Raw genomic sequence first — 23,995 nt, forward strand, 5'->3', positions numbered from 1 at the left:
AGAACGGGAAAGTTGATCTGAACTGATCAAGGACAATGAGGCTTGCTTAATAAAGAAATTTAGAGATAGATATGCATTATTTTATTTTATCACCTTATGAGCAATTAAGTACGTCATAAAATATGTACATAAGTTTATTAGCGGTTGAATATTTCGGCTTTTAGTGATTTGATGCCGTAATAAAGTAGTTCAAATAAATGTGTAAAGGCAATAATCTGATTATCAATAAAAAGAACCGCCAACTAGTTTGGATTGTAGTCCTCATTGACGTACATAATTCATTTGTATCACTGAACCGATGTATCTATATATGCTATTTTGTTAATGACTGCACTAATATTTATTGCCGTTAGTAATCAATCCTAGGATGAGCGCAGAGCGGATGAAACTGATCGAAAAAGCGTGTGGCTCCGCATGCGGATTTAAAAACAATAACTTATGTTGACTTGAAAAATCATAATGTATTATTGTAAATAATTCTTGCAGTTTTTTTAGGTCGAATTAAAAGTGGACCCTTTACATAACATTTTTCAAGAAATATGCTCAAAACTAGACTCATATGGATTACCAGAATAGAATTTAGCCGAACTTTCAAGTGGCCGACCTCCTATTCAGTAAAAGGGCCGGAGGCGTGATATGACTTCAAATTTATTTGTCAAATTTGTCAAAGAAATGGCCCTACATACACTCTTCACCATGCATGGCCCCAGTGACCAAAATAAGACCTATCTAAACAACTACGTCAAATGAATTTTAGAATCCGTAGTCATTGGTCATCATCTTCTACAGAAAATAATTTGTTGGCTGGACGTAACTCGCTGCCAATACGCGAAAATAGGTAAAATTTGCTAAAAAAAATGGAAAATCAGCAATGTTTTTTTCGTGGAGGAAAATGCCCCAAATTATCCCCCATTAAAAAAATCTGGACACATTTAAAAAGCTAACATCCTAATGAATCAAAAACACCGAATGGAGTTTTCCGGGACAAGGCGGAGGTGGTGGCTACACGCGAAGCCGAGCAAACTATGGATGGGAGTGATTGTAGTCTTAGGTCATTAGTTTATTATCATACACTTTTGGGAAACTTGGTCTGCCATATTTCCAGATATCCACGTTTTTATTTCAGTCTCAGGAGGCGAACTACCCTATTTACATAGTAAGTAATGTATGTATATCTAAGAGAACAATGGTTGCGGAAAAGTGCCGGCAATGGGCCCACGATTATTCGATGTCCTCGACATCTGCCAATGTTATAATACGTTTCCATTAGAAACCCCTCCCCTAGCGTAGAAGACTATTGTCACCATGGTTTCCGCGGGTACTGAAAGGGAGCCACATTCCTGGGGTCTGACAAACCGCACGATCATACATATCAAGTCGAACCAACTTTGTCCTTCGCCCATGCTAACCGTTTCCGCTGGTTCTTCGGGGATATCCACGGCTTTTTCTTTGCGATTTTAGCAGATAATCCCACCGAATTAAGTCTGTTTCGGACCTAGCACTGACTACTATTCCATGTTCATGTCCGATCTCTGCTGCTATTTTTGAAGAGGACAGTCGGGGGTTTATCTTGACCTTCCTTAATATTGCGGCGTCTTGCCTTGTTGTTGTTTTTTTCTTTCGGCCTCGTCCTGGGTAATTTTGAACGGTTCCGTGAGTTTTCCATTTGCGGATAATGTAGCTAACTGACGAATATGGAATTTTCATTTTTTCTCCAATTTTTCAACAAGTTAACCCTGCGTCATGATAAGCGATTATTTTGTTTCGATCACCAACACAGATCTCACGTTTCTTCGCCATAGCCGATGAGTTTAGGGTCAAGTGTTTGTTGATATGTGGTCAGCAGCACGGTATTTACTTGTTTGCAACAGCAATTAATAAACAATATGATCTTAGATGGTGAAATGGAGAAAACCGTTTAATCAAAAGCAGTGAGCAAATAATTATTTCCCGCCCGAAGTCCTCTATGATATCGTAAAATATTTTTTGTAGGCGTACCTTTGTTTAGATTTCTTTGAAAATTTGCAGTTATGTAGCTTAGAATATGGGGACTAATATGTAAAAATACTGTTTTGATGTTGTGACCTTTTTTGAAATATATGAATTTGAATACGACCCGAAAGTTTGAGTAAATAATAACTGCCAATAGTGTATATCTAAACTATTGTAGTCACGTAGATGAGTCCAACGTCTTAAAACGTTCAGTCAAAAAATAGAAAATATTTTTTAAAGCCCGGGGGAATTTGTGTACAAATTATAGAGGACAATAAGCATTGGAGCAGGATTGCAGAGGTGGCGATAACCGATTTAAAATGTTTTTGGAACGTTTCCTCAATTTGGGACACAGGGGGGTCCAGAGAATATGACTATGTGACTTTTTCAGGGACAAAATTGGCGTAATAAGGATATGCTACGAATGAAAGTGGCAGTTGGTCTATTGTCTGTAAAAAATGAATGGTAACAGGAAATTTAGTGAAACTTATATAAATTATAGATGGGTATTGTAGCTACTTATAATTGTCCACCAATGGTCCAAACACTCCATTCCTTCCGATTGAGCCAAGCTTTTTGCGAACGGTCGCCATCAAAGCTTTGCCACTGTTTTCCCCAACGAGTTTTATCATTGCCGTCATGGCCTGTATACATACTCGCAAGTTTTTGGGTGGGCTTTGTCTATTGGATATTCCTTCTTGATTAGTGCCCAAAACCGTCCAATTGGACGAGATTTAGGGACTTTTGGAGCGTCGTGTTATTTTTCAGCAAAATCGATTTTTTTGCTTCGAAAGAAGTCGGTCACAATCTTGTCAAAGTGGGATGTCGCCATGTCCGGCCAAAACAAAACATGCTTGTTTTTGATGAAGGGGGTCAACCTCTTTATGATACGCTCTTTCGATTAATTCGGGGTCTTTTGCTTCAGCATTTTTTCATAAATTTTTCGAAGTTGGTTTTAGCTAGATGGTTTTGACTTTCGTTGTATCTTGGGGCGGTTTGTGCTTTGCACGTCTTGAAACCCAACTTCTCCACTTTAATTTTCTGTACATACGATCTTGATAAGCCCACCGTAGCTGAAACAGCACCATCCAAAGTGTTGGAGTTCATGAGAAAAGCTTTCTCCACTCTCTTCACTACTTTCTCCGATCTGAGGTGGGAAGGTTGGATAACTGATTTTTTGAAATGTGCATTTCCGCGTTCCTCGTATCTGTCCAGTACTCGGCTAATTTTGTTCCGATGTATTCCTCCATTGGGAAAAAAATTGTGAGTGTTTTTTCGATCCCTGAAAAGAACTTTTTCGTACTTTTGGCAAACACGTTCTTCGACTTAGTCGGAATTTTTTGCTCTCATTTTAGAACGAATAGAGATAATGGATTTTGGTTTTCGGATTCAGAAAGCTGATTAAATTCCGAATGAGACGTAATAGGTGTCAAAATTTAAAATGGCGCCTAAAATAATTAAGAGAGCGGGGAAAACTGCCACTTTCATTCGTAGCATATCCTTATTCAACATCTCTGCAACAACCCTACACATTTATGTGCACACAAATGTTCATATCTTTTTGCTGTGATCTATTTAGATAAGTTGCACACCGGTTTTTCCCTAACGCATGGACATATTTATTTACATGTAAATAGGTAGAAATTGCTGGATTTGCGATTTATGGACTTAACCTGGTCAAGTAATATCATTAAATTTTCGCAAAAGTGATCTTGCAAATCAGTTGCAATCGATGGCGTCCAAAATTGTATAAATTTGTTCGTAACGGTTGCGCAAAATTTATTATCAGTGTAACGCACTAATTGCGGGAGATTTTACGCAGAGATTATGCTAAATTATTGCGTCATTTTGCTTAGCATTTCTGCACATATTTCTCTGGTGATTTTCAGCAAATTATTTGCAACTTTTCCATGCTTCTTTTATGCAGTTTCTATCAACAATTTTGGATCGTTTAAACATGAAGGGATTAATTAAGTTGCAGCACACATGGAACAATCATACAATCGGAAACATATTTGATCGCTTCCAGGATCAGGGTTCGGAAAACCCCGGGGGGTTTTCTAGCAAACCCAAACCCGGGGAGTTTTTCCGGGGTTTTTGGGGTTTTTGTGAGTTTTTGTAGATTTTTGAATTAAACTCCACTAAGAATTTGTACGTAATTATCTAATTAAATTTATACCTGGAGATACGTTCTTTTCACCAACGACAATAACATGCAATAATTCAAATAAAATGGAAATAATGAAACATTTCAAAAATTTTTGCAATTGTAAACCCACGATTAAGTTAACTTTATTATATATTAATAATCGTATGTATATTATTGACAGGCTTTTCTGAATTAATCTGGCATGTCTTCGACAAATCTAAATATTCACGAGGATTGACAATTTATAATGCAATGCCTAGATTAGGTCTATCAACTTAATTTCACACCGACAAATAATTAAGTATGTACACAGCTCAACAAATTTCTCACCTTAAATCCGTAATTATTCAATAAATGCCAATCGAATATATATAAAGCTACTGAGTGATACGTACTATTGATTCATTCCAAATAATTTTTCGAAATTTATAATAATCTTAAATTAAGATTCTTAATACCAATTCAAAAAAGAAAACTGAAACGCGAAATTTAGTGCCACTAAAACGGCAAAGACTGAAAGTTAAGTGCTGTCAAGATGGTAATCCCATTCAAAGACGAGAACTGCTCTTTCCCCAGTATGCCCTTGTTTTCGCCCAGGCCCCTAATAACAATCATGGTTTGATTACTCCCATTCGCCTCGGATAGCTTTGACTCCAATACGTTGACATCTGCATGGATCAAAATTGCTGAAGAAAAAAATATATCCTGTCGTTAACACCCCATTATCTATTTCATAGCAGTCAGAGTAATTAAATGCTGACAATTAATTTCTTACACATAACTCCGTTCATGATACAGGGTGAGGTTGCGCAACTAAAGATATACACGTGGTCATTCAACTCGACGCCACCACGTAACACGAAACCATTCAGTGACAACATGGTGGGCTGACGTAAGCCTGTAAAGCCCACAAATTCATGATGACATATTCACAAAACATAATTTGCACCCAATTTGTGTTATGTATGAACTTATGTAATTTTCTGCACGTGTACATACCTGTTGAACCAACTGTACCTATTACGATACTCGGTGTTGATGACATTCCTTTCCCTTTGATTTCAACTGCAACTTCATCCAGGTCAGAATTACCGGAACTAGAGGAAATTGTTATTCCTGCCTTGGCAAAGATGTCCTCCGGTCGGAAAGCCTTACTTTGTCGGTGGACTGCTCTAAAGCCGTCATACGCCGCAACACGCAACGTGTCAATAAAGGTATTGGACTCGTTGGAATCTACATATACAACGAGAAACCAATAGTATAATAAAATTATAAGGAGGAAATTTTAGGAATAAAATTAATAGCGATGTATGTATGTATGACTTACTAAGTAGGGTGACTTCAATTGCATTTATTGAATCAAGAGAGGAAACGACTGCTGCTAACTTTTTAGTTAGAAATGTAACATCCAGACCGTTTAATTCATGTTTTCTACATACAGGAACGATCCGCCCATTTCCGTCTTGGTCCAGCGCTGCCTTTAAATTGCCTGGAGCAAATTACAATTTAATAATTTTATAACCTTAAAAAGTTCTTCCATTTTACAGCAGCCTAACGACATATTTTGCGGGCGGTTATTTAACTTTAATGTATTTTTGTGCAAAACTGAGTATGAAAATATCCAATTACAAAATTACGACGCTTGCCTGGAGGCTGAATGGAACATAATAATTTTGAAATACAAACAATAATTTGCTTACACCACCCGGCTGACGAATTGCCAGAAACTTCGCAGAATTTGTAAATCACCGTACGAGGTTTAACGTGCTCTTGGAAAAGATACACCAAAATACTGGCGATGGAATTGTCCAAATTCCACCCCTCAAAAGTTCTTTGTTCCTCAGAATTATTTAACGGGGTAAACAGTATTCCCATCCCAATACCCACAACTGATAACACTACCACCAACAAATTTAAATTACCCATCATTTCAGGAATAATTAGTTATTTAGTTACAACTTTAACAATGTCAAAAATTTGGCTTCTCTCTTAAATAAGTTGTACGGTTTAAGTGAGTACTTACATGGAATGGTGGATGGAATGAATCCAGAAAAAGTGGAGATTATGATTGTAAGTATGAGGGGAGCCGATGATAAGGACATTATTTAAAATATCTATGATTGCATACACATATGTATCCTCTCTCTTCTCCAACTGACAAGGGATACTTCCGACGTGCCCGTCGTGTCCACCGTACCCACAATGCTTTTTAAAACCTACTAAGATCCCAGATGAAGGATCCATTAATATTTTCGTGCAAAACTCATATTCCTGGCTGTGGCGCGACGCCAAATTTAAAATCCAAAACCCCTGTCAAACTTTTAAGAATAAAACATTATCAAGGCATTTCAAAACAGTGTTAAATTCAAGTTTTTTAATATTTAGAAATTTTTTTGACGAATCCCCACGATTAGGAAGATTTGAAAATATGCCCAAAAATTGAAACAGAGGACTTTTTCTGCTATCTACCCCCTGAAACATTTGCATTTAAATTTGGTTAACATTTAATATGAGCGAGTGAAGTAGGTCCTAACAATGCAAAAAATGCGTGCTAAAAAATGCACATGTCAAAGGTACATATGAAGGATCTATTACATCTTTTAAATATATCCCTTCATTGTGGGCCAACTAAAAGTCCTATCGATACGGGGCTTGGATATTTTTTTATCAAAATGTGATTGTCCAAACTGAAATTCAGTTAAGAACCGCTACGTGGCTTTTTGAAACAAAGAAGTCCTATAGTCATCCTCTCATAATTTCCAAAATCTGGTGCCATTATTCTTGTTCAAGTATTTTTTGAAGAATTGGACTTCATTCGGAAGTTGAACTCTTGTCATGATTTTATCCAAAATTTCTGGATATCCGTGCAGATAATCAAAAGATGTGGCGATGTTAAAATTTAAAACATTCAAATTTGGCGAATGTTGCGCCAAATATGAGTTTTGCAAGCAGGTCTGGAAGGATCCTTCATCTAGGATCCTAATAGATTCTAAAAACGTAACGGGTGCCCTGGACACGACGGGCACTTCGGGACTGTCCCTTGTAAGTCACGTATTTACCACCAATGTGATTTAATGGTCGGATGTTTCCTTCACTTACATATATCCAGATATCATAGTTGTCTTTGTTACATATGTATCCCTCTCTCACCTGGGCCAAGGACCAAGCAATGCACAATAACAATACCTGTCTTGTTGCATATATATGTATGTACATACGCAGTATCTCCTTTTGCTGATAGGTATACACATACATATATGCACATACGTATGTACATACCTTCATCTGATAGGAATATTAACAAGAGAAATTTTATGTATATGAAATAAATATTTTGACTAGTCTCAATATTCTAAAGCGTGTAATATTTAATTTCAAATCCAGAATACTTTGTATTTTTCATGTGGTCAGGTTTTGTCCAAAATTAATAAATGAGGTCTGCTTGTGGAGAAAAAAAGGTTTTGTAATTGCACAAAATGGAATATTCAAGATCCTCCCCGATTTTGAATTTGAGAAGAGAAATGCTTAAATACTTTGATTTTGGAAATTTCATGGAAATTTCAAACTCCTAATAAAATAAGTCGTGACCATTCAACGTAGTGTTGCCGGTGAGTTTTAAATGAGTTGAGATGAGTTGGCCTTAGATGCGCTATAAATAATTACTAACTTGTGCAAAATTTAATCTATAAGCATTTTTGGACTCCCAGATAAATTTGGGTTAGAATGGTACAAGTTTCCAATAAATACAAAAATTTTGACTATTTTAATTTTAGGCTCAACTTTAAATGAGTTTAAAACTCATTTAAAGGGGGTGGGGTCATCAGCGACTATTCTATTTTAATGGAACCATGTGATATCTCAGCTGAGTGAGGGGATCTGAACCACACAATACAAATTTCGAAACCACACCCCCCAGTGGGTGTGGTCATCTGCGACTTTTCGATCTTAACGTAACCCTAGCATGTGACACATCATTCTTCTCAGCTAAATGAGGGGATCTCCACCGCGTAATTCAAATTTGAAAAGCACACCTCCAGCGTTTATTTTCTGGTTCTTTGCGACTTTTGAGTTTCAATTGATCAATAACCGATAGGTAATTAGGTCATGATTTGAAATTTTACTACAATTCAAATTTTATCGCAAAGATCAATTATTAGTTTCAATCAACATCCTTCAATATCCCCGAAATTTGTCAAGTTTGGTGTAACGTTTGTACTTATGGTGGTTGGAGTGCCTGAAAATAGTTAAAAATTCGACTTATAGCAATCAGAGTAGTGATTGCAGCTGATGAGGAATATGCAAGTACCGGGCTTACCCAGAACGTCGACTGACCTCTAATCAATCAAAAACCTTAACGGGGCTTCGCTAAGAAAATCTAAAGAAAATATAAGGCAACCCGACACTGGGAACCACTTGAAACACGAAATATTTTGGGGTATGGTGAAAGTGTGGAAAAAGTGTGCTGACTTCATACTGATTAGAATCTGGGGATATATTTCGAAGAACCGAAGTGTTCCGAGGTTCTTAATATCAAGCATACGTGTTGCAACTGGTCATACGCTGAACAAACGTATTTGATAGCTACATTTTGCAGGCGGCCGTAAAGTTTTGCACCAATTATTTTTCACATTTAGTAGAAAAAATTAGTGGGCGGCGTATTTCGATTTCATGGCTTATGCTGGTCATAAAGGTTAGTGTTCTACGTTTAATAGCCTAATTTGGTAATTTTATGATGACCCGATCAAAGTTGATGACGAAAGTAAGGGTGGCTGTAAAGATTTGCACCTGACTGTGCATACATATCAGTATATGTATGACTGGGGTGGTTATCTGGGATGGTTATTTAGGGGTGGTTGTTTAATAGTGGTTACCTTGGATGGTTATCTGAGGGTGGTTATCAAACGGGTAATTTGGGATGGTTGTCAGAAGCGGATTATAATAGGGGAGTGGTTATAAATGAAATTTCTACAATCTCCGCTTTCACTTCCGTCACAGAAAATTATCCGTTGCAAAGGACATAATGTTTGCTTGCAATGTATATACATATGTATGTATCTATGTAATACACATAGATACATACTTGCATAATACTCACTTGCGTAAACAATAAATATACAGCGACAATTTCATATATTTAGGTATATTTGTCTTCTTACTTCAAAAAAAAGGTCACAGCGACCAGCGCCTAGGTCAAGGGTCAAAAGAGTTTTTGAGGGAACAATTTCAGCAGAGGTCAACTCAGACCAATTTTGTGGCGGGAGCGGTGTCAATTTGTGATGCTATTTCCCAATGTTGCCGGAATATGAAATCAGATTTGTCAGCGGCGGGGGTGCGTAAATGTTATCGGCGTCCGGCGACGTACAACCAGCGGCGTTGTCCTCCGAATTATAGCATCTTCGATTTCTATTTAATATTTTTTATATCAAAACTTTTCATTGCGTTATGTCTTATGGTCCATCCAGAAAAAATGGACCATTGGCCAATATTAATAATACTGATGGGCTAAATGGCGGACCACTCAGTAACTAACAACTCGTAAAGTTTCAAAATTAATTGCAGCCAACTCTTGATGGATTTTCAAAATGTTATACGTTTCGAAATCATTCGTGCAAAATATATATTCCCAGAATTTTGAAATTTTGCCACCCACACTCAATACACAGGTCACAAACCGGAGGATTTAAAAACTTCGGTCTGCTCGTCATTAGCATTGAATTGCAGATATGTACATTCGTGTATCTGTGTAAATGCAGAGTTGTCTTAAATACCTCAAAAGTATTTAAATACTTCATTTCTAAATACCTGAATATTTAAGTGGTATTTACGTATTAAATACTTTAATAACTTAATTTGTTTTAAATATTTAAATACTAAATACTTAAATACTCGAATTTTGACAAGGTATTTAAATACCCAATTACTTAAATACATGAATATATCATAAGTATTTAAGTACCAGTTATTTAAATACTCTTTAAATCGTATTTAAATAGTGGTAGCATCTGAATTACCAACTCTTAATAGTTTAGATCTATCCTCCCTAGTAGAATCGCCAAAAACAAAATGAGTTAGCATTAAAATAAATCAGTTGCTTAGTAGATGAGCCTTAAGTCTTGTTTAACTCCTAGAAATGTTCGGAAATGTTTGTGAAAATTAAAGCAAGACTAAATATATGGAATTAATAATTTGTGTTACAAGCAGAAGACGAGTAACCAATGTGAAACAGCTAGAATACAATTATTTCTTTAAATTTTTAATTTAACTAAAATTTGCACTCATATTTGATTAATTTATCTCATAAAACATGAGTTGTAATAAACTGCTTGATTTTTCCCAATAAAATTAATCTTTACCTCAGCACAAAAAATGAAATTATTAAGTCGGTAATTAACAATATCCAAATTCCGAGTTTTTCATCATGTAGGAGAAAATTAATATTTAAACAATTAATTTTTAGCCTGAGTCAGGGCTTATGGAACCGTCATGTCCGTCCGTCTGTCCATCCGTCTGTCTGTCTGTCCGGCACGATAGAGCCCAAACGGCTGAACCAATTGACTCGAAATTTTTACCATATGCGTATTGGACAAAGTTAGGAAACGAGTTCGAAGATGGGCGAAATCGGTCAAGAGGTTGACCGGTGGGGGTCATCGGAGTGAGTGGGGTATTACGCACCAAAATTTCAAAATCGTCGTTGCAAGCTGAATTTTGGTAGAGAGGTTGCTAATGGGTCTTATTGGAAGGATATGAAATGAAATTGGTAAAATTCTTATCTGGAGCGACCCTATGGGGTGATCCATACCGATTTTTAGAAATTGCTTTAAAAACATGAAATCCGGCAGGGTGATACTTAATGGCTTCTCATGGAAGGATATGAAGTTAAAAGAGAGCAAATTGCAACCAGGGTGATCCTTGAGGGTGACCCATACCGTTTTTTAAAAGTCGTTATTTCCATCTGAAATTTTGTATGTAGGCTAAAAACCACTTATTGATAGCACATGTAGCTTGTTATAGATTTGTTATAGATGCCCACTAAGCAGGTTCGCATTATTATGTCGGTCAATTCGGAGAAAAATTTAGAAACGGGCTAGGACTCAACGAGTCAGGGACCCTGTCTCTGACTCGGGCTATATAGAGTCTGCACTGTAGGTTTTTAAATACCTGCGACACTTGAAGTATTTAAATACTAATTAGTTAAATACATTTTATGCACCCAGCTATTTAAATAATAAATACTAAATACTTGAAATTCAGTATTTAGATTTTAAATAATAAATAATAAATACCCAAACCTGGTAATTAAATACTGATCTTAAATACCAAAGTATTTAAATACAACAACTCTGTGTAAATGTGTGTATGGACAAAGGTATTAATAACATGCATATTTACAAATCAGCTTCGAATTTATGCAAGCTAACATTTCAAGTAACAAATTTTGACGTTGTAAATTATTCACAAAACTTCCTCTGACGTCATATGCATGTATGTACATATTTAGTTCCTGACCTGATGCAGGTTGATTCGCGTATATGCTCATATGTAGACAGATACATACATACATACATATGCGACCTGTTCATGAGCAGAAATTGATTTGTCTTGCATACAATATTCCGAGGTTTTATTGCACATCTTTGTTAGCAGTACTGTGGATGAAGTTCTAACCCTGCAGACTTATTACACCGCTTTGTAGCATTAATTTCACGACGTCACCGGTCAAAAAAATTTTTTCCTCCAAACTGGTCCAAAATAAAAGTCTAGCATGGGAATAGTATAGAAAAATTATTTTTAGCGTTCTATGACCCCTGGGTCATGAATTAAGGGCCCCTGAAGGGTCAAATAGCGTTCCCTGATAACCCCATGCAAATGGGGTATCAAATTAATCCCCTGGACCAGGGGAACCAGAAAAATATTTTTATAAATTTTTATGACCCTTGAGTCGTGAACTAGGAGCCCTTGAAGGGTTAAATATCATTCCCTCACAACTAAAGGCAAGTGGGGTATCAAATTAATCCCCTGGACAAGGGGAACCCAAAAAATATTTTTCTGGATTTTTTTGACCCTCAGGTCAAGAGTTAAGGGCCCCCGAAGGGTCAAAATAGTAACCATGGTAACCCCATGCAAGTGGGGTATCAAATTAATCCCCTGGCAAAGGGCAAGCATAAAAATATTTTCCTGAATTTTTTTGACCTATCGGGCAACAGTTAAGGGTCCCTGAAGGGTCAACATAGTAACCATGGTAACCAGGCTTCATAGCCTGTCTCAGGCAGCATACTTATGTTTGTATAAACTGGTCCCTTTCTCATATACATATCTTTATGCACCATCTTGTTTGGGGAAGGATTGGGTTAATGGTTGGGGTGATGAATATCCCCTAAAAACTGATGCATTATAAATATATGAGGTGATGGGAGACCCCTTATCCTTGCTGGCTTCTCCAGTCGACATTTTGAAATTTAAGTTTTGGAGTTTGTACTTACTGGTATCCGCTCAATTATTAATTTTTAAAATTGAAGATGACGTTGCATAACTTAATTTATGGAACACTGTATGTGTTATATATAGTTCATTGTGTTTGTGGTAAAAGTTGCGCGAATGCCGATAAAATAGAAATAGATAAACAGGTTAAAGTTGTGTGTGATGAGACGGATAACCTGGGTGGATTGGTTATCTGGTTCAAGGAGACATTACCATCCAATTGCAGTGGATTTCTGATATGTAATCAAACGATGTGTATGGAAATTAATGAAACTGTTATGTTCTTCAGTGACACTATCAAAATTGAAGAAGTAGAGTATGAAAATAAAAAGATACGGGTATGGGGAAGTGAAAGCTATGTAACTTTTTATTTTAAAAGTTTCGTGGATGCCAGCCGTTATCTACTAAATAACATCACAATTTCAAACGCCAACCACACATTTCCATCCAATAAACTATCCGACTTAACTCAGGAAAAAATTAGTGACACTTATTGTAATATAGCGGCTGAAACGAAGAACTGTACCACCAAGCAAGCAGTAACTAAAGCTATTCAAGGCACTACTCCTCTTCCTTCTGCATGCACAGTTCTAATTCTGTGCAACCAAATATCATGCATCAGGTTCAACTACACAAGTCTCCTGCATTCAGCCTTCTTTGCCAGAAAGCACACGTTTATTCCTACCAACGAAGGTAAATTGCCATCTTGCTTTCATCTTCGTCAAGATGCATTTTTCCATCCTGGATCTCTCCGACGCCCACGTGGTATTATACTTTCCTTGGAGAAAGCTAAAGTTAAAAAGGCGCCAAGCGGATTACCTTTCAATCTCCCTGGATATAGGTAATTGGTTATTTTGGATGAGTTTTTTTATTTTTGAAGTTGCGATTGGAATCTTTATGAAATGATTCTTTATTAACATAATTTTATTATTGGTATTAATTAAGATATTGCGGGCCTGCCACCGATATTGAGAAGCAGGATGATCTCGGTGGCCCAATAAATGCTGTTGGTAATTGTTGCCCAATTTATGCTCATACACTAACCAAGTCAAATTTGTGAAAATTAATTTTATAATTTTTGTGTTGATATTATTCACAGATGCAGCATGCCGCAAACATGACGTCGATTATTTGCTAGGGGTTCTACCATCAGAGGCAGACGAGGCACTTCTAACTACTGTGCAATTACATCGAAAAGATCTGTTCCCACTTTTTGCGCCCGCAATGAGTGCCAAAAAATATTTCGAAAGTCAAATTGGAGGGTCCTATACATCCTTCTTATATTTCTACCCAGCAGGATTTTATCCCAGTTTAACTTTGCATTTTGCACATGAAACGGTGTACGATAAAACTTCAGCAGGAACACTAACAACTGCTCGTGCCATCTGGGAAGGCCAAGCTCAGGAGTCAAAGTGGATAAGTATTCTGCAAAATATTTGGCTAGGGAGCTGCTACACGGTGGATCCAGAAACTAATGTAAATCCACCGCATATCGATGTAAGATTATATTTTTGCACTATTAATGCTAGCTCAGATTCATCGATTTATTGTCTGAGAGCACAGACGCATTTCATACAAGTTTATCACTTTTAGCAAAAACAGTCTGACATGAATTCCCTCGTCATGCCATGCTCAAATGTGGATGAAATGGACACCAATGCAGACGCACTTGTGAGAAATATTGCAACATATTTATAAATAGCAGCGACGGCGGATGTTGTGGGGGACATCGTGAAATTGTTATTGTAGTAACAAGCTCATGTACGTTTTTGTTCTGATCAATACAGGAGGATGGTGATGGAGATGATGAACGTGGGCACTGTGGACAACGTGAAGAGTTAGGGGAAGGGTCAGCTCCTGGCGGTGAATCACCAATGGACACTTCAAATACAGAGTATGCATCCGAGAGTACAGAAGGTGAAGATACATGTGTGGGAACAGACATTTACCCAACGGCCCCTTACAAAGGGGGATGTAGGATGATTTTGAACGAATTTGCAACCAAGAATGATGATAACCAGATTTCGTTTATTGAACATGTTCGTATTTGCCCAGGCGCTCGTCCTCCAAAAACTAATTCACTTAACGGATTCGTTGAAATAATCCTTGTGGGCGGGATGACTATCCACCAAGTAATGTACGCATCTTTCCAGAACAAGATCTTCTCAATCATACAAGAGAAACAAACTACGCAACGCAAAATAAAAAATTTCTACTTTGTCCTCGGATCGAAACAAGTTGCACCAGATATGTTGTTTTCTGACAGCCAGATTACTAGTGACCATCTCGAAGGAATCTTACCTGCCGAGTCATTGACGTACTGCATAATTTTACTTCACTTCGGACACAATCAAGGGCAATTTCATCAAGCAGTTCAATCTTTTTCACTAATCCAAAATGTTCCACCCGGCAGTGACACGGTAGGCTATCTCCCAACCCCCATAAACGACGAAAAGATGAACCTTATAAACGAGTTCATTCAAGATGTCCTAATTGTTGGTCCTTCTTGTCCGGATTCTGAGTGTGGATATTTCTATTCCCTTCTCAGAGCTAAAGAACAGGTATTGGGGGAAGGTGAAATGCGAATTCCTTTATCTGATGTTCCTAGACGGAATGATGGAACCAAACCTTACCTTAGTCTTTCGAGGTGCAGTCCTACGAGTTTTCCTATGCAACAATTAGCCTTTGAAATTGAGAAAGCAACACCGAAAGCGAAAAACGACTGTAAACAACCAAATACTAAACTCCCATTCCAACTACTTGGTGTTTCACTACAGGCGACAGCTCAAAAGTTAATTGTCAACGCCAAAGTATTCTTTGACAGTAACCAGGTACAGTGTGAAATACTAACAGGAAACTCTGTCACCAAAACTAGCCAGATTCTAGGAATTGGAGAGAGAACAGTTTATCAGACAATGGAGAATTACAAAACGAATAGTATAAAAACACCTGGTAAGAAACGTATTAGACCAACGCCAGTGATGGATCAGTTTGACGACTTCCGAACTGAGCACGTTAAACGAATCATTCATCAATTCTATGCTAATAATCAAGCACCAACAATGCATAACGTATACACAAAACTGATGGAGGAAGTCAAGGAAGAAGAAGATGGTCGGATAGCCCGAGGAGAAACTCTTACAGCGTTCAAATGTTCCAAGTGGACGTTAAGAAAACTCATTAAGCAATTAGGATTTAGATTCAAAACTGTTGATAAGCGAGCAGTTATCCTCATGAGATCAGACATCGTGCAGAAGCGATATGAATATCTGTCCGTAATGATTAAAAATCGTCAGTCCGAGAACCCAAAATGTGTTGTCTACACAGGTTTGGCTGATTAAATATCAAAAATGTTTTAATTTAATTTAATATAATTATTAATGCATTATATTTATTCAGATGAAACGTGGGTCGATAGTTATGCTAGAACTGGAAAAGGCTGGGTTATTAATTCACCAAAGTCATTTCATGAAGCGGCTTTATACTCCTTCCAAAACCCGAAAATTTCTAGAGGACCACGTATCATTGTGATGCATGCAGGTGCAGTTCAACTATCCACATTAAATAGGAAATTATTTCAAAATAATAATTATCTTCACAGGTGGAGAGGATGGATTCGTACCTGGCGCTATGAAGGTATATCCAGTATCAAAGAAGAAAGTCCAGATGGATTACCACGCAAACGTTAACGGTGTCGCTTACATGGCTTGGTGGAAGGATCTTAATCAAAAGATAAAAGATAATTATGGTCCATGCATAATTGTTATTGATAACGGTAATATCATCCAATAATTTGTATTTGTAAATTCCATTTTAATTTGAATTTCATTTATTTAAATTTGTCAGCTCCGTATCACAGCACCAAGGAAGCCCCAAAATCTACATCCCGAAAACAAGAGCTATACGACTGGCTGAATGATAATTTAGAGGGCCCTGAAAAGCTGAAACTAAAACCTGTAAAGCAAATGAGACGACCTGAATTATGGAAAATGGTTCAAGACCTTAAAAACGGAAATGAATATTACATTGTGGATAAGGAGGCATTGAAATATGGAAACACTGTTGTCCGGTAAAGTTATTTTCTATTCATGGGTAATTTACTAATAATTTGTAATATTTATTTAAACACTGTATTTACGTATTTTCCAGATTACCCCCATATAACTGGTAAGAACTGGTAATCATAGGTAACGGTAATAAGAATATTCATGTAATAACTATTTTTAGCGACTTGAACCCAATTGAGTACGTGTGGAAAGACATCAAGCACGCAGTTAGGGCTGCAAACACACAGGGGACCGCTGAGTTTGCACAAGCTGAGGCTGAGAGAATTATGACAACATACACAAAGGAACAATGGCAGAAACACATCAAACATGTGCACCGGTTCGTAAAACCAAGATTCGCTATTATGGGAATAATTCGCAATTTCTACATTATTATTGTAAATAGATTGGAGGACGAGTATTGGAAAAATGATGGACATTTTGATGACTTCCTTGATGACTTCCAAACACGTGTAGCTTCAGCCAACCCCATTCGAGTGAGTTCTTGGTGACAGTAAACTATTAGTAAAAAAATACATAACTTATACATAATATACAGATTACAGCAGCAGATGATGTGTCTGACGACGAAGATGAGGACCCTGACGATGTTGACGAAGTAGTTGATAGATTCCGAATGCAAATACACAATGATATTGAATACTCACAGGCTGGGGAAGAAGAAGACTTGCCTGAAGAAGAATGTGCAACTTCTAGGAGGAGATTAACCTTCCCACCAGAATCAACCTAGATTTTAACTTCAATGGATTCAATACATAATAAATATTATAAATAGTGAATCCGATTTGTACATAGTGTTAAGAATTATTATTCATTAAATTTGTACGAAATTTTCAAAAATATGCCTACCCCTCTCTACTTAACATTCTTGCAAAACTGAAAACTTTAAAATAATGTCCCGTTTAGTAAAATACAATAAGTTATTATTTGACCCTTCAGGGGCCCTTAACTCTTGACCTATACGTCACAAAAACCAAAAAATATTTTTCTGATTCCCCTGGTCCAGGGGATTAATTTGATACCCCATTCACCTTAGTTACCATGGTTACTATGTTGACCCTTCAGGGACCCTTAACTGTTGCCCGATAGGTCAAAAAAATTCAGGAAAATATTTTTATGCTTGCCCTTTGCCAGGGGATTAATTTGATACCCCACTTGCATGGGGTTACCATGGTTACTATTTTGACCCTTCGGGGGCCCTTAACTCTTGACCTGAGGGTCAAAAAAATCCAGAAAAATATTTTTTGGGTTCCCCTTGTCCAGGGGATTAATTTGATACCCCACTTGCCTTTAGTTGTGAGGGAATGATATTTAACCCTTCAAGGGCTCCTAGTTCACGACTCAAGGGTCATAAAAATTTATAAAAATATTTTTCTGGTTCCCCTGGTCCAGGGGATTAATTTGATACCCCATTTGCATGGGGTTATCAGGGAACGCTATTTGACCCTTCAGGGGCCCTTAATTCATGACCCAGGGGTCATAGAACGCTAAAAATAATTTTTCTATACTATTCCCATGCTAGACTTTTATTTTGGACCAGTTTGGAGGAAAAAATTTTTTTGACCGGTGACGTCGTGAAATTAATGCTACAAAGCGGTGTAATAAGTCTGCAGGGTTAGAACTTCATCCACAGTAAATGCTCATCCTTTTTGATTCCAGTTTTTGATTCGATTTGGCCGATAAACAATGTCAAGAATTTCAAGAATTGCTTAGCATACGTGGTGAGTAAGATTTTTCATGATTTTGCAAACTTTTGAATCAACACTCTTAAAAATAAGGTAAACTGTTTGAAAATAAATGAAGTCTAAATTTTTTGTTAGATAAACTATACCTTATCCAGAGTAAATAAACTTTACACGTTGTCAAGCTAACTTTACTCTTGGTTTAGGATAATTTACTTGATTTAGAATTCAGAGTGGATTTAAATACTTATTGAAAGGGTAACATGATTATTAAGAGTGTACCTCACTATGATTTTCCAGCTGCAAGGAATTTCCGGCTGTTCTTCAATAATTTTCCGCTTTTACTCTCTCGAGTACATCACTTTGGCGGACGCTTCGGTCGTTTCCTTCTCATCGCCCGTGCTCGTCGCCATCCTCGCTCATTTCTGCCTCGGCGAAAAATGCTCCGTCGTCTCGATCTGTGTCGCGATTTTGACCGTGCTTGGCGTTGTGGTCATTGCCCGACCATCCATTCTCACTAGTGGGACACCGGACGACGCAAAGGTCAGGACAAGAGAGCATACCTGTTCACATTCAGTCATTGAATAGAAAAAGAAAAAAATACATCCATTCAATTAGTAATATCTTCATTCATGAATAATGAGTGAATATTCTAAATTTTTGAATGAATGAACTTTGAATAAATCTTTATTCATTTAAAATTCATGAAGCATGAATGAATAGTTTTATTCATTGTGCATTTTTCATGCCATGCATGGTGTTCATTGAGAAACCCTACTAATAAGAAGAATTTGAGATAAAATGAATGCAAATGAATAATGAACAAATCTTTATTTTCTAGTTTTGAACAAATGAATAATGAGTGAATAATGTTTTCCAAGATCTGAATGAATTTGGAATACTTTTTTTGATCAGGTCTGGATTGGTGTACTGCTTGCCGTGGTATCGATGGCCTGTGGGTCAGCGTTACTCATTTTAATTCGAAACATCCGCCAGACCCATTTTTCGCTCATGTTGCTCGTCGGGGGTGGTTGGGGGGTTGGGCAGAGTGGCGTCTTAGGGTGGGCCCTGGGCGTGCTGAAGGTTCCGGATACGATGTGGGTGTGGTTTTTGATGTGGTGTTTGTGTCTGATGACTTTCCTGGGACAGATTGGGATCATAATGGCGCTAAAATATGAGAATGCCGGCCCCGTCGCCGTCATCCGGAGTAGCGAAGTGTTATTCGCGTATTTATGGCAGTTGCAGTTCTTCGGGGTTTATCCGGACGTTTATTCGTAAGTGCACTCTAAAAAATAATGCTTTCCTTTTGAAAAACATCTTAAATGTCTTAAGTAAGCGCTACTAAGGATCTTAAGGAATCAAAATCCAGAGGAACGTTAACTACATAAAAAGAGCGCAGTTTAGTGTGGACTTAGTTTATTTTAATTAATATATAATTTGATATTGCGAATACAAAACTTGCCAAGTCTTATTTTCCTAATCCCCTCAAGAAGCAAATTTTTAGAGCTGTGTAAACATGCGTCACGATGACATTGTTGTTGCAAAAAAATAGTAAAACTGATATTTAAAAAATTCTAGTTTACGAAAAAATTAGTTTGTAGTGAAACATGCATTTTATGTACAGCTATTACTTAATTTAATTCACAACAATAACAGTCGTCAACAATTAATTTAATTTTAATACATTTTCATCTTTTTTAGTGCGGTTGGAGCCTCAATAATAATTTTCTCCGTGGTCGTCATAGTAACCAAGTCGTGGCTGGCGGGATTAAGTCCGGACAGCCTCCATCGGAAGAGATTGGTCTTTCTAACTAAATAAATTTACGTATGCACCTACATATTTTTCAAATTTTCAAATTTTTACAATTTTTTCTGACGAAAAAGATATTTTTGTTTTAGCCTTTCTCATATGCAGAATGATGTTAAATATTTTTTTAAAAATATTCATTTGACAAAACTGCATTAATCTATTAGAAACCAGGTAAAATTTAAGAACGTGTAACGCTTGACAAGAGGATGGTCTGGAAATCGTAATTTTTGCGTGTCATAATTTATGGATGTTCCCTAAACAACGCTACAGATTTCATAGTCTTATTCAATAAATCAATAAGTTTTTTTTTCTCAACTGCTTATTATGTAGTTTTTAACATTACATAATTGTTTTGTCCCATTCGTGATGAAACGTCTCCGTATGTACATATTCAATGCCCAAAATAGAGCACAATGTGCAGTGCCTCCGCGGGTGACGATTTGTCTCCAAATTATTTAGAGTGCACATTACATATGAACGTAACGTTCATATGCCATACGTTCAACGTATGGCATGCATCATATCTGTTTAAAAATACTATAATAATGGCGTGTCTGCCACAATAATTCACGTGCTATGATTGTTACGTAAACAAGTCGACACGGCATTAACAAAATCTTGCGTTGTTAACAAAATTCCTAAATAATTACCCAAATTTTGTTTTGTTTTCAAAATTCCGGATATGTGAAGCTCTAGTATTGAGGTCACGCTGGCTAATATTGTCAATACTTTTTCCACATCCGACCCTTAGCCAGCGTGACATATTTAATGGAACTTCCCTAAGTAACAGGCTCATTCAAAGAATCCGTTCTAATATAATACATGTAATATTAGAAATTTGCGATAAAATATTTTATAAATCGGACCTTTAAGTTCAAAGCAGTGCTGAATATTAACCAAAAAATTGATACCTTTAATTGGCAAGAGGGTTACAAAATTCAAGGTATAGGTGAATTGGTCAAACATGTATGCAAATATTAGGTATAACTGCACAACTCATAATATATTGCGTAATTCGATCGTGGAAAAAAAAATATGGAAATTGCAATTATTTTGCAATATTCAACCAATTGGAAAAGTGGGGTCCGAAATCGAGGCAGTGGCCAAATTCTAGTTAAAAATAATTTTTAAAATTATTTCCAGTGATATTTGATCACACTTGAACGATTTTTTGTGTCAAGACCCAAAATTTGTAAAATATTTGCAGATTTTGGCTCCTGTCGCGAAAACTGATTATGCGCCACCCCAATATTATTACGGATTCTTAATCTGCTCAATTTTACGCAAATTTTAAGGTATCTAACTCGAAAATCGTTAGAGCGCGAAAAAAACGCTATTTCATTGTATATATTTTCTTAAAAACGAATAAATATGCATCAACCGTAATCAAAATTACTGTCACAGCCTTATTCTTATACATATTAACATCTGTCGCATACAGGCGTGTGTTGCATACAATACATGCTTAAAAATTTTGAACAATAAATTCCAGAATAATTATCAATTAAGTAAACTGCATTATCTAAATGTAAAGAAACATAAACTTGATAGAGAGTAAAGTGTGCTCTGAATTTTATATAATTTAGAATTTAGACTGAATTTGCTTTTCACAAGGGTACATTATTTTTAAGAGTGTGCCCATTAACTCTTTACGAGTCGTTTTAGTATTTTTCATCTAATTTACCTTTATTCGTTAAGATTATGAATTATATCGCAGAGTACGTATTATAATAATACGTAATAATACTATTATTACATATTATATTTCAAAGAAAAGCTAAACGACCGGCGCTTCACAAAATTGGCCTATCTATTTTAGTATTTTTATTTTTACATATGTATGTATTTTGCAGGTTGCAAACGAAATTGTGTAGGCTGAAATATTTTATACATTTTGTTGGATCGTAATCCGCTTACCAAGATTAAACTGGATTCCGGTATTTTGCATAAAAATGAAAAATCTGTTACCTTGTCGATTATCATAATTGTGAATGAAATCCATAAAATATAAAAAGAAGTTGTAGCTCAAATTGCGCATCATTCATAAATTTGAGACTGATACCTACTTCAGAATTAAAGTCACCTATTACTGAGGGAGGGGCAACATTATGTAACGCTGTCTGACCTTAATTTTGCGCCCGAAGGACGCGTCGGTGAATTGTTTTGGTGTTTTCCACGTGTTCCCCATCCTTTTTTGATAAGGAGCAAAGTCGTCGTTTCCATGAATCGAAGACTTTTAGGCACATTTCAGGGGTCACTTTCATCCGCTCTTCAGCCAGAACTTTGCAAAATCCATCTAGCGTGGTAGCTCCCCTATTAAAAATTGCTGCTTCAAGGTTCCAAACCCAAAAAAACTCCATTGGAGATGCATCAGGGGATTCGACTAGTATCTCTTTATTAAGAAAAATTGCGATTCCGACTTTCTCTTTTAATTCGGCTGCGTACTGGGCGGTGATCCGAGCAGTATGTGATGACGCCGCGTCATGATGAAAAAATTCCTTCTGGGTCTCCCCAGGGTAGAGTTTTGGAATTTCTTGTTCCAAAAGAGGTTTTAAAACTTTGTCCACATAATAAGTAACATTTATCTTTACATTATGAGGAACTCGAATCAAATCGAGTGTTCCACGACCACTCATGGCGCCGACTATCATCACTCTGTCCGCAAACTTTTTGCTTTTTTCACTTACATATTTCTCCATCTCACTTCGGGCCTTTGAATAGCAAATCCTTCGTTTTTTTTTGCAATCCTCGATGAAGAATAATGCCTCGTCCAATGTCACAGCAAATTCAGATTTTTTCCCTGCAAGGTGACCACGGTACAGCTTCCGAGATGTCGACTTCCGTACTTGTTTGTGACGTGGTTTTAGGGCATGGACTCTGGTCTTTTTAGAGGTCTTCTTACCCAGATCTTGATGAATAATTCGCCTCACTGTACGCTTAGAGACATGATACTTCGTTGCCAACTGATTTTGGGTTGGAGGATTTTCCTTTGACGTGTCAGCATTAATTTTTCTGATGAGCGTCGGTTTCCTCACTTTTCGGGGGTATACGTTCGGCGGCTGTGGCTGAGTATCAATTCCATAATAAACATTTACATTTCTTACGTTATAAATCGCGTAATTTGCATATATCATTTTTAATTCAACTTTATTTCATAATTTCAGAAAATGCGTCTCCTAATCCTCTTCTCCCTCGCCCAATTCCTCCTCGTGGATGGAAGGGAGCTAAAAAACGCGCAAAGCGGTCGATGCATGACCGCCTATAGTGGCGACGTCACATTGCGAAACTGTAACGGGAGCCCATTTCAAGACTGGACGGTTCTGGAGGATGAAAAAATCAGGAATGGAGGATGTAATTCTTGCCTTTATTACGACAACGGGCCTGCCAACGCGAGAATCACGTTGCAGCCGTGCTACTTCAATTACGGCGACGGGATTGCGGTGGACCCTGGTCGACGGGGTTTTAAAAAATCTCCGATACAATTGGTGTGCCCGACCGAATACCGCGGCCAACAATGGAGTCTGCATGAGTACCTGTTACCCTGACTATGCATCACAAAATTGGGGGAAGATCCGAAAGAACAGGAGAAAGTGGCCGAGAAACCAACGGAGAAACCTGTGGAGATAGTTTTTCCATAAAATTTAACTCGATAGATTAAACAATTTGCATTACATACATATGTTTGTAAATATGAAAACCTTTTCGAAAAATATTTATCCATTCAAAATTAGTAACACTCAAAACAAAAATTTGTCAAATCAACACCGCCCGTGTGAATATATGACTTAACCGCTCTGGTTACAATGTTGAATCCGAG

General features: G+C 37.0%; 2 protein-coding genes across 4 annotated transcripts; one reads left to right on the forward strand and one right to left on the reverse strand.

Annotated features, from left to right (window-relative positions):
* Window positions 1-4,250: 4,250 nt before the first annotated feature.
* On the reverse strand, window positions 4,251-6,310 carry LOC110861879. 2 transcript variants are annotated; one of them, XM_022111013.2, is made up of 5 exons: window positions 6,165-6,310; window positions 5,469-5,630; window positions 5,141-5,374; window positions 4,917-5,039; window positions 4,251-4,827 (listed from the first exon to the last, which is right to left on the reverse strand). In XM_022111013.2, exons 1-5 carry the CDS (start codon window positions 6,241-6,243, stop codon window positions 4,640-4,642), a joined length of 786 nt encoding a protein of 261 aa, XP_021966705.1. In that variant the 5' UTR covers window positions 6,244-6,310; the 3' UTR covers window positions 4,251-4,639. The 2 variants fall into 2 exon arrangements, with proteins under 2 accessions (XP_021966705.1, XP_035700970.1); XM_035845077.1 differs by lacking the exon at window positions 6,165-6,310 and adding an exon at window positions 5,842-6,158.
* Window positions 6,311-12,294: 5,984 nt separating this feature from the next.
* LOC118433273 lies at window positions 12,295-17,681 on the forward strand. 2 transcript variants are annotated; one of them, XM_035845049.1, is made up of 12 exons: window positions 12,295-13,460; window positions 13,565-13,629; window positions 13,719-14,116; window positions 14,213-14,290; window positions 14,407-15,946; window positions 16,019-16,159; window positions 16,221-16,394; window positions 16,466-16,688; window positions 16,769-16,786; window positions 16,847-17,005; window positions 17,072-17,162; window positions 17,225-17,681. In XM_035845049.1, the coding sequence occupies exons 1-12, from the start codon at window positions 12,658-12,660 to the stop codon at window positions 17,414-17,416; spliced, it is 3,882 nt and encodes a 1,293-aa protein (XP_035700942.1). In that variant the 5' UTR covers window positions 12,295-12,657; the 3' UTR covers window positions 17,417-17,681. The 2 variants fall into 2 exon arrangements, with proteins under 2 accessions (XP_035700942.1, XP_035700941.1); XM_035845048.1 differs by having other exon boundaries at window positions 16,847-17,162.
* Window positions 17,682-23,995: the final 6,314 nt, after the last annotated feature.

The sequence above is a fragment of the Folsomia candida genome, unplaced genomic scaffold, assembly GCF_002217175.1.
Source record: "Folsomia candida strain VU population unplaced genomic scaffold, ASM221717v1 Fcan01_Sc046, whole genome shotgun sequence".
Lineage (NCBI taxonomy): Eukaryota > Metazoa > Arthropoda > Collembola > Entomobryomorpha > Isotomidae > Folsomia > Folsomia candida.